Raw genomic sequence first — 11028 nt, 5'->3', positions numbered from 1 at the left:
TGTTGAGTACTTGAGTTGTTCAAAAGAAGAAAAAAAAACCCGCTTCGCCGTTCAAAAACAAAAAGAGTGGAGAAATTGGAGATGGAAAAAGACAGAATTGCCCCTGAGTAAAATTCACCCAAAGAGACACAGAACTGATGTTCGTCCACCCCCGACTCCGCTCCCACTCGACCGCTCTCCGCCGCAGTCCGCCGGTCCTCCTCCGCCTTCTCCCCGCCGGCCGTCGTCCACCATCCCGTCCGGCCATCCTCCGTACGCCGCCGTCCTACCTAGCCCTCTCCTAGGCGCTCCCCCGTTCCGCCCCGTCGTCTCCTCCGAGCGCTCCCGACCGCCTGGCCGCCCGCCGACCTCCCCCGCTGCTCGTGCCGGCTGTTGCTACGGGGACGCCAGGCGACCAGCAGAAGCGGTCCGAATCAGCCCCAATTTCTCTCAGGTGAGCTCGCCTCGCTCCATTTTCCGGCGCCCTAGGTTGCTGTTCAGAACTCTGATTTGGATGGACGAGTTAGGGTTTCATGCCGTGCTGCGATTTTTGTTTGTTTGTATGAGCTCTAGCACGGGGAAATGGATCTTGGGTGGTGTGATTTACCGTCACAGGAGATGGACAGGAACTCTCTCTGCTGTATGCTTATTGTCTGTCAGTAATCTGTATGGAACTTGCTGGACAGCGACTTCAGATGTCATTTAGTATCGTCGCTTGCCCAGATTCAGCAAAAATTCGAACAGTAGGCTCATATTAGTATGCTTGTTTTTTCTGTATTTTGTTCATATTTGTCTGGGCGGCTCAAAATTTCCGGACAGCAACTTGGCATGTCATTTTACCATTTCAGAAGTGCCCAGATTTGGATAGAGTTTGAACAGTAGGCTCACATTAGTATGTTTGTTTTTCTGTTCTTTCCCCAGATTTCGCTTCCCAGGATCTTCCCTCGAAGCGCGAGGCGATGCCGCCAAGGAAGCGGGGGAAAAAGGGGCTGCTGCCACCACAACCAAGCAGCAGCAACCGCCACCACCAGGGCCGCCTGGCCCCGACGCGCCTGTGCAGGAGAAGCTGCGGTGGCTCACTGACCAAGAGAGTACGGTCTCTAAGCCCTAACTCCCTCCCTGCTCCTTCCTCATATGTCCTGCACAACATTTTTGAAATCCAATCTAGGTTTTATAGTTTGTAGCTATCAGTCAGACCTGTGAGTTGCAGGATACAGCAGTTTTCTGCCCTGATGAAATGATGCTTTCCAATGTAAACGTTTAGATATACTTCAGTTCTTTCATAGGTTCGTAGGAACGGCTTGTGAAGCTGCGTGTTTTGGGGTTAAGTGTGGTGTGTGTTTGGGCTTGGCGTGATTGCATGAATCCCTGTGTCAACAATACATTTGTGGACCTGTTTGACCAGTTCCATTATGATATGAAATCGGGAGCGGGGAGCTCCTTAATCGAAAAGAGAGACTATGCGGGAGATTATATAACTACCTATATTCACCAGAAGGATCGAGTCCCTAATCATGACTGCTTTAGTACAAGTTTTCCTTTTTTGCATAAATTAGATTTCGAGCTGTAGAAAGCAATGGTTCAATTTTTTTGCAGGAATCAGTTAAAAAATTGTATCGAGTAAGCAAGAAACATTCCTTAATGCAGACTTTGCTGTGAAGGATGCAGCATCCACAATTTTTACAAAGATGTAACGACATCATTATTGTTGTACTTGCAGTTCAGTCTGCAATCGAGGTTGAACTCAAAATTTAATGTTAATGGCAAGGTTTGTAATCTAGTGCAAATAAAATATGGTACTGAAGAGTATTACTACTAATATATTGTAATGGAAGTTGGCTTTAATATGTCTTGTCCACTCTGACTATCACTTAGTAAAGGGATTACTCCTTTTGCTATTAAATGTTAACTACTTAAAATTTCTCAATATTTCTTGCTCAGTATTTAATACATTAAGGATGCATTTCATACTAGAAGCACTGCCACTTCACTTAACGTAATGATCAGGACTTCAATGCTAATCCAGTCTCATCGATAAATAGTTGAACGTCGGAAAGCTGCCATCAGAGCTATTCAAGCAGCAGAGGTTGAGAGCGTACTTTCTCGGCTGCACTTGGTGCGAACCTACATTTCCAAGGAGCAAGAAGAAGCGTGTGCCTTGCACTATTTTCAGGAGAACTTGCCCAATGTATCAGTTGTCCCGAATGAAAAGCAGGATGAGCTTGAGTTGAAGTGGAAAGAGTGGGATAATCACATGTATGGAGACCACAGGGATGACAAGGTTTCACGAGCTTCGATCACGTCATTGGCAACTGCTGCTGGTTTCCATTTCTCGGCAGATTCAGGTTCGAGCGCTATCCGTTTGTTGATGATTTACTCTTATAGGTACCAAATCTGCTGGGTTGAATGTTTTTCGCACCTTGTATGATGTGTGCAGTGCAGAAGAACTTCATCGAGAGCACCTTAGATTTTAACAACTTTGTAAGTACTTTGTAGAGCTGTACCAGATATTTTTGCTGGTCCCTTCACAACTCTTAACCGTTCTCTGCTGCTTTGAAGACATGGAGTGAGCTACCCGAAGGCGAAATGACAGGAGCAGGGGATTCTCTACAGACACCTGGGGTTTGTGCTTTACCCTCTAGACACGAAATGTTATCTCATTATTTGAAATCTGGATCATCAAACTGAATAGTTGGGTCTTGAATCGCCTTATAAGCTTACGTATTGGTTGTAACATAATCCTGCGCAGGCTACGAGTAGCCGACTGTCTTTTGGCATGACACCGAAAACTGTAAGAGTACCCAAGAACGGGGAGATGCTCTTATCTGTGCACGGGTCACCTCTTGGAGTGTACAAAGAAGAAAATCTGGCACCCATTACTGGTATATGCTTGCTCCTAATACAACACCCATCTCTTGTTGCTGTTTTTTACTACTAAAATAATAATAAAAACATGTTACAGAATCTGGAAATGGAAGTGAAGAGCCGCCTCGTGATGCCACAGGCCCTCTACAGTAGCAGCAGCAGTAAGAACGCTTAAAGCTCAAGTCCCTGTCTTCCTTTATGCATCTGGCTCATGGCTAACCCTTTGTTTCCACTGCAGGAGGGGAAGCTGGGAGATACTAATCAGAACTTCAACCACTAATTCAGACTGTTCGTAGCATCTCAACCCTTAGAGCGTGACGAGGTTCGGTGTGTGTGGATTAGGTATCCTTTTGTGTAGTTTGATGAAGCTTGTTGTAGGACGCCGGTTTCAGTCAGCTGAGATCGTTTGTCAGGTGCCTTGGCACAGTGTTGTCTGTTGTTAACTTCGCCACCAGGAAGATTAGCTGAATCTTTGGTGCGGCCTTGGTGATTTACCCAGTTATTAAGACTTGTGTAATGAGATGAGATGGGCAAGGTAATACTGTCGATGCTGTAAATGGAGCTGTAATGTCCCATTTAGCTATGTGTATGGCGTACCTTGTATATCAGGGGGGTCTGCTATTTGTATCTTTCTGATTTGCAAGTTGCGACGCATCTTACACTTGACTTCGTTTCCGAGATCGTATCATGAGAATAAGATGGTGGACGTGGATTTAGTAGTATAAATTTTACCAAAAATCTTTCTGGATTCAGTGAATCTGCTTCAACTAATTTGGATCGTAGGTTATTCTGCAATCATAATGAGAGTAGTCAAAGGATGTGTGGTCCGTGTCTTTATATCCGTTTAAACGATTTTTATCAAATACTCCCTTCATGCCAAGAAAAATACTCCCTTCAACTAATTTTATCGTTGGAGTATCTTAAGTTCATCTAAATTTGGATTTATTTAGACATTAAACAGTTACTGGATACATAAAAAATGTAGACAGATAACTTTCATGGGAAGTACAGTACTATTCTGAAGAAAATCGAGTTTTATAAAAGATGTCTTAGGGCCACTTCTTTTGGGCTTATGCTTATAGAGAAGCCGGCTTATGAATTTCGGTGGGGAGAAACACCGGTGGGGAGAAGCTCCGAGAAACTATCTTGGACACTTCTTTTCGGCTTATGAAAATTGAGCTATCTTTTGTGTTGTGTTGTGTAAAGACTATAAAGCCCCCAAAATTCAATTGTGCCTTTGTCAATACTTAATATTGTATTGTTGTTTGTTTTACACATATGTAAGCAAGAAAATGAGAACCAGACCATTCTTGTGATGCCATTCTATGTAAAATGGTTATAACAGAATAAAGTTGCAATGCTTACACTGCAGTTTGCAAAATAAAATTATCAAACAACGACATGTGCAGGTTTCTGAGTTTTATAACACAAGATCAAATTGTATCCATCACAAATGTCACAAAATCACATCTCCACATCATCAAAACAGTGAGGCACCGGCCCAAATTTTGCACTCCACGCATCACAAATTTCACAAAATCATAGTCGGAGTGACGATGTACTAGCAGGCAGTGGGATGCAGCTTGTGTGGTCGAGTTTACTGGAGGGCGGAGCTCCAAAGATGGACTAGCCGGCAGCAGCGGCGGCGGATGGAACTTGTCCTCGACAGCGGCACCAGTCCGGGCTGCAGGTGGAGATGCGGTCGCGAGCGGGCGAGGGCTGTAGCGGCGATAGGCGGAGAGGCTGTGGGCGGCGCCGGCTAGGGGTCGTCATCAACTGGCCGAGGTGTCAACCGGCGGCGGCGGATCCTTGCTGCGGGAGGATGGCTCGCGGCGAGTAGCTGTGGGGGCGGTCCGGTAGCGGCTAGTGCGGGGCTGGCTGCGGCCGTAAAGGACAGCGGCGGGGCGGGCGCTGGTTGCCATGGCAGGGCCGGGACGGCGGCGGCGGTGGTGGAACCCTAGCGAGGCTCGTCCACGATTTGGGATATGAGCGATACGGAGAGATGGTTCCGTTTTCTTTTTTCTTTTTTCCTTTTCGTTCGGTAACCGACAACTCCTTTGGAGTGGCATTTCCTGTAAAATGAACTCAATTCCAGGGGGACGTTGACATACCGGTTCGGCTTACGTTTGGAGAAGCTCGGGAAACTGGTCCGGAGGAGTTTATGGATTTGCACTGTGGGCTGGCTTCTCGGCCAGAATAAGCAAGACAAAAGCTGGACACTTCTTTTGGGCTTCTCCGGTTTGGCACCTAGAAGCAGCTCTAGAAGCTCAAAAGAAATGGCCCTTAGGGCATCTCCAATGGGCCGATGCAAACCGTCGCTCATCCAATGGGGCGACGCAAACGGACGCTGAGCGACGGTTTGCGTCCGCATGTGCCGAAAATGCGTCTATTACGGGCTTCAGCGGGACAACGCATAGTGACCGGGCCGTCCGTAGCGAAAAAATCCGCCAGGTTTGTATCTCTGCGGGCGCTGCCCGGACGCAGCGGTCATCCGTCCGGTCCTCGCACGGACCCGCATGGTAGGGGCACAAATACTTCGTCTTCTACGGCATAACTTTCGGGCGGCCGCGCTGCAGCTTTTCAGGGCCGCGATAATGGTGCGCCTCGGCTTCCGCGAGCGTGCGCTGCTAGGCGTCATCGCAGTGGTAGGACATTGAATGCGAGATATCGTTTGAGCCTCTTAAAGGAACGCTGTTGGCGCCCATTTCCTCGACCACACCTTTGCCAGAGTCCACCCTATCCACCCGACTGACACCATGGGGAAGAAATGTTGTCCGTTCCGCAAGACCAAAAAACTACCACGAGGCTAGCGGCTCGCGGTCCGGCAAGAAACCGTGGGTCGGGCGGTACATCCGCATCAAGTTCGCGCCCCGCCTCTCGGAGGGAAACCGGCCGTGCCATGGCCGGATGCACACTTGCATGGAGGAGGCTGGTACCTCGCGTGCCGGTCCCCCCGTGCCACGCGAGGGCCGAGAGCGCCGTGACGAGGTGCGTTGATGACCCACAAGTATAGGGGGTGTATCGTAGTATCTTCGATAAGTAAGAATGTCGATCCCAACGAGGAGCAGAAGGTGTTGACAAGCAGTTTCGATGAAGGATTCACTGTAAATGCTCACAGACAAGTAATCAGGGGGGTTTGATGTAACAGTTGAATTAAGTACGAGTAAGTAAAGTGCGAGAGTAACAATTGCAGCGAGTGGCCCAATCCTTTTTAGCACAAAGGACAAGCCGGTTTGTTTACTTATAATGACCAAACGTTCTCGAGGACACACGGGATTTTAGTCTAGTGCTTTCGCTACATGCGGCTAAATAATCTTCATTGTTGTGATAAGTGTTGTGTGGGTGAACCTATGCTAATGTACCGCCCTTCCTAGGACTAATACATACTTGTGATTATACCCCTTGCAAGCATCCGCAACTACAAGAAAGTAATTAAGAATAAATCTAACCACAGCCTTAAACTCTAGATCCTGCGATCCCTCCTCGCATCGATATACCAGCGGGGTTTAGGTTTCGTCACTCCGGCAACCCCGCAATTGGCAAACGAGTACAAGATGCATTCCCCTAGGCCCATAAATGGTGAAGTGTCATGTAGTCGACGTTCACATGACACCACTAGAAGAATAACACCACAACTTAAATATCACACCATTGAACATTACTCAACCATAGTTCACTACTAACATTTAGACTTCACCCATGTCCTCAAGAACTAAACGAACTACTCACAAGACATCATACGGAACATGATCAGAGGCGATATGATGATGAATAACAATCTGAACATAAACTTGGTTCAATGGTTTCACTCAATAGCATCAACAACAAGTAGAAATCGATACCGGGAGAGTTTCCCCTATCAAACAATCAAGATCAAACCCAAATTGCTACGGCGGTGACGGTGTCCAGCGGTGATGACGGCGGTGATGATGGTGGAGATGATGATGATGGTGATGGCGATGATGTCCAGCTCGATGACGGTGACGATGGCGTCGATTTCCCCCTCCCGGAGGGAATTTCCCCGGCGGATTCTCGCCCGCCGGAGAGCTCTTTTCTCTCCGGTGTTCTCCGCCCCGCGAGGCGGGCTGTAACTCTTCGCGAGGTACCCTCCGTGGCTTAGGTCTTCGGTACGAAGGGTTTGGCGAAGAAAAGGAGGCGAAAGGGGTCGTGGGCCCTCCACACCACGGGCCGGCGCGGTCAGGGCCTGGGCCGCGCCGCCCTAGGGTGTGGGCCCACCCTGGCTGCTCCTGGCTCCTCCTCCTGGCTTCCTTCGTCATCTTGAAAAATAGGATTTTCGGTATAATTTTCTTCCAGAGTTGATCTTCCAAAATATTGCGTTCTGACGGTGCTTTTTCCAGCAGAATCCTGGCTCCGGTGTTCGATCCTCCAATAATGATGAAACATGCAAAATAGATGAAATAACATAAGTATTGTGTCCCAATATGAAATATATCAATGAATAACGGCAAATTATGATATAAAATAGTGATGCAAATTGGACGTATCAACTCCCCCAAGCTTAGACTTCGCTTGTCCCCAAGCGAAGCCGAGCTCGATAGACATGACCACATGTTTATGGAGTGAAGAGTCGATGAATAAAATACGGACAAGAAGCATCATATTCATTCACACAGGACATTATAGTAAACAACCTCTTATAACTCATATTGAAACAAGTATAAGGTAATCACAAGTAAAGGTGCATGAGAAATCATGATTGGTGATGGCAAACTTCGTTCTTGGTCAGAGAACAATTAACAGATTATATTTATCTCATTGAGCAGCGCTCTCATGTTAAAGTTTATAAGGCACAACTTGCATACTCAATCGTAATGGTCTTCTCATAATCATTGATAACTTGCAAAGCTATATTCATTCGAGATAAAACTTGTACTAAACAAAGAAGAATAAAAGACATGATGTAGCAAATCACAATATAATGGTTTGATCACAACTACTCAAATGCTTGCTTGAGATGGAGGGAAATAGGTTTATCGACTCAACATAAAGTAAAAGACGAGGCCCTTCGCAGAGGGAAACAGGGATTAAATCATGTGCTAGAGCTTTTTCAGTTTTGCAATCATATAAAGAGAATAAAAGTAACATTTTTAGAGGTGTTTGTTGTTGTCAACGATCGGTAGCGGGTACTCTAACCCCCTTGCCGGACAACCTCCTAAGAGCGGCTCCCATATTATTTTCATTTTGTGTGGCACTCCTTCCAACCTTTCTTTCACAAACCATGGCTAACCGAATCCTCGGGTGCACGCCAACAATCTCATACCATGAAGGAGTGCCTTTTTATTTTAGCTTTATTATGATGATGACACTCCCCCAACCTTTGCTTACACAAGCCATGGCTAACCGAATCCTTCGGGTGCCGTCCATCAATCACATACCATGGAGGAGTGTCTATTTAATTTAATTAATTTGGGATCGGGAATCCCATTGCCAGCTCTTTTTGCAAACTTATTGGATAAGCGGGTGAAGCCACTAGTCCATTGGTGGAAGTTGCCCAACAAGATTGAAAGATAAAACACCACATACTTCCTCATGAGCTATGAAACATTGACACAAATAAGAGATACTAAGTTTTGAATTATTTAAAGGTAGCACATGAAGTATTTACTTGGAATGGCAGAAAATACCATTTAGTAGGTAGGTATGGTGGACACAAATGACATAGGTTTGGGTTAAGGTTTGGATGCACGAGAAGTATTCCCTCTCAGTACAGGTCTTTGGCTAGCAAGGTTAATTAGCAAGCATAAGAGTCGAGGGAAACAAACAAACATACATGTGATAGAAACAATCATGCATCTTCCTTGTAAGTACAAACAATTTTAACTTCAGAATAATAAGCTATGAGCTAACAAGAAAGACAATGAAACATCTACATGTATTTCTCTTTTCTATTTAAACCTCAAAGTGTTGTTGCTATTGACCAATGCTAAGTTTGCCAAAACCAAATAGATTTATTCAATGCTCCCAAAGTGATACCAATACTAATAACAAGGTGAATCATATAGTACAGATTGCAAACTAGAATAGGATGTGCAATATGTAAATGATAAGACTTCTCATTAATATTCCATAACGATAACTCATACCAAGGGATACATAGACAACCAACTAAAGGAGAGATACTTCCAAACGCAACCCATCTTATATGATAACTTCCCTACTCATGATATGACACTACTTGACAATAAAAGTAAAAGGTAGTGATAACGTGATACCGCGGCACTCCCCCAAGCTTGGAACAAACCAAGGGGATGCCTATACCGATGATGAATTACTCCTTCGGCGATGGTGGTGATGAATTCCTGACAAGCTTCTCAATAAGCTCCTGAAGCTCGTCAATCCTGTATATGAGATTGCGAATCATCTCTGAGTTGTGCTCGACGCGGTTAAAGAGTCTGTCTGATGGCGAGTCCCAGCTCTTGGAGTTATTTCCCCATTCTTCAGCCTCAGGCTCCTTCTCTCCTGCAGTGTTAGAGCGATCTATATCCCATTGGCTAGGCAATGCTGCCTTGGGAGTCCCTTCAATTTGATTATTGAAAATTAGATTGTGGAAGGGGTGATGAGTGCCTGATGGAGATGTTCTCGGAGCTAGGTGATGACGTGGAACCGCTCCTCCCGTGCGAATTCTTGCGCTCTTGTTTGCACTAAAAGGGTTGTCCACCACCTTGATGCTTGCGATGGTAGCACGCGGATGTGCGCGCGAATCTTCCTCCACCTCTTCTTCATCTTCTTTCTTGACGTCCTTGTCTTCCTCTTTCCACCCAAGATCTCGATCATCTTCATCCGGAAACTCCTTGCCCTTGTTTTTGGAGACCATGGTGCTTCTAGACCGAAAACAGATCCTGGCAGAAACAGCTCGAAACAAAACACGTCGAAAACACGATATACGGACCTCCAGGGGTCCGGGGGATTATATAGCAAAATTTTTCACGACAAACGGAAAATACCAGATCGAACCAGAGTCGGAAAGGGGCGACGGGGCGGCCAAACCATAGGCCGGCGCGGGCCCAGGTCAGGCCGCGCCGCCCTATGGTGGCACCCCCTCGTGCGTCCTTTCCACTCCGTTTCGAACTCGTAATTTCTCATATTTTCCAAAAACAGCAAAAATATAGTTCGGAAAGTAAATTGCGTACTTTTCATTACCAGTACTGTTACCTATTCGAAGTCGAGTTCTGGCGGACTGTCAATTTGCCCTTTGATGTAGGCCTCCGGTGTCTCCACTTGAATAATATCGACATCAACATTATAGGAATCACCTGAGATATAATGCTTGAGTCTTTGTCCATTCACCACTTGCGTAGCATTGCCTTGGAGAGAGCTAATTTTGATTGCTCCTGAACGATACACCTCCTCGACAACATATGGTCCTTCCCATTTCGAGAGTAATTTCCCTACAAAGAATCTGAGACGAGACCGATACAATAGGACTTTATCCCCAATATTAAATTCTCTTTTGATAATCCTCCTATCATGCCATTTTTTGACTTTCTCTTTAAAGAGTTTAGCATTTTCATAAGCTTCACTTCTCCATTCATCTAGGGAACTCAATTGCAACAACCTCTTATCACCTAGGCAAGTTTAGGATCTTTATTTAATTCTCTAACGACCCAATAAGCTTTGTGCTCTAGTTCTAAAGGTAAATGACAAGCTTTCCCATAAACCATTTTATAAGGTGACATTCCCATGGGATTTTTATAAGCAGTTCTATAAGCCCAAAGTGCATCCTTCAATTTACTAGCCCAATTCTTTCTAGTTTTATTAACGGTCTTTCCCAAAATAGATTTAATCTCTCTATTTGATAACTCTACTTGACCACTAGTTTGAGGATGATAAGCGGAAGCAATTCTATGATTAATACCATACCTAGCAAGAGTTTTTCTAAATCCTCCATGAATAAAGTGAGAACCTCCATCGGTCATAATATATCTAGGTACTCCAAATCTAGGAAAAATAATATCTAAGAGCATTCTTAAAGAGGTCTCACCATCAGCACTTTTTGTAGGTATAGCCTCCACCCATTTAGTAACATAATCAACGGCAACAAGTATATGAGTGTTACCTTCCGAAGACGGAAAAGGTCCCATGAAGTCAAATCCCCAACAATCAAACGGTTCAATAACAAGAGTATAATTCATAGGCATTTCATTGCGTCCGGAGATATTACCA

At 45.4% G+C, this 11028-nt stretch overlaps 1 protein-coding gene across 1 annotated transcript; it reads left to right on the top strand.

Annotated features, from left to right (window-relative positions):
- Nucleotides 1-561: 561 nt before the first annotated feature.
- On the top strand, nt 562-3401 carry LOC124690880. Its single transcript, XM_047224207.1, has 8 exons — nt 562-638; nt 901-1070; nt 2022-2324; nt 2417-2460; nt 2539-2601; nt 2729-2861; nt 2942-3005; nt 3083-3401. The coding sequence occupies exons 1-7, from the start codon at nt 562-564 to the stop codon at nt 2995-2997; spliced, it is 846 nt and encodes a 281-aa protein (XP_047080163.1). The 3' UTR covers nt 2998-3005; nt 3083-3401.
- Nucleotides 3402-11028: the final 7627 nt, after the last annotated feature.

This window comes from Lolium rigidum, chromosome 2, assembly GCF_022539505.1.
Source record: "Lolium rigidum isolate FL_2022 chromosome 2, APGP_CSIRO_Lrig_0.1, whole genome shotgun sequence".
NCBI lineage: Eukaryota > Viridiplantae > Streptophyta > Magnoliopsida > Poales > Poaceae > Lolium > Lolium rigidum.
This window is presented reverse-complemented; position numbering and strand designations above follow the sequence as displayed.

What these genes read in the sequence shown, in the direction of transcription:
- LOC124690880 (XM_047224207.1), top strand. Translation starts at nt 562, where the DNA reads ATGGATCTTGGGTGGTGTGATTTACCGTCACAGGAGATGGACAGGAAC. An exon ending in TGTATGCTTATTGTCTGTCA is followed by an intron (nt 639 to 900) that starts GTAATCTGTATG and finishes TTCTTTCCCCAG; the next exon opens with ATTTCGCTTCCCAGGATCTT. An exon ending in AAATCTGGCACCCATTACTG is followed by an intron (nt 2,862 to 2,941) that starts GTATATGCTTGC and finishes AACATGTTACAG; the next exon opens with AATCTGGAAATGGAAGTGAA.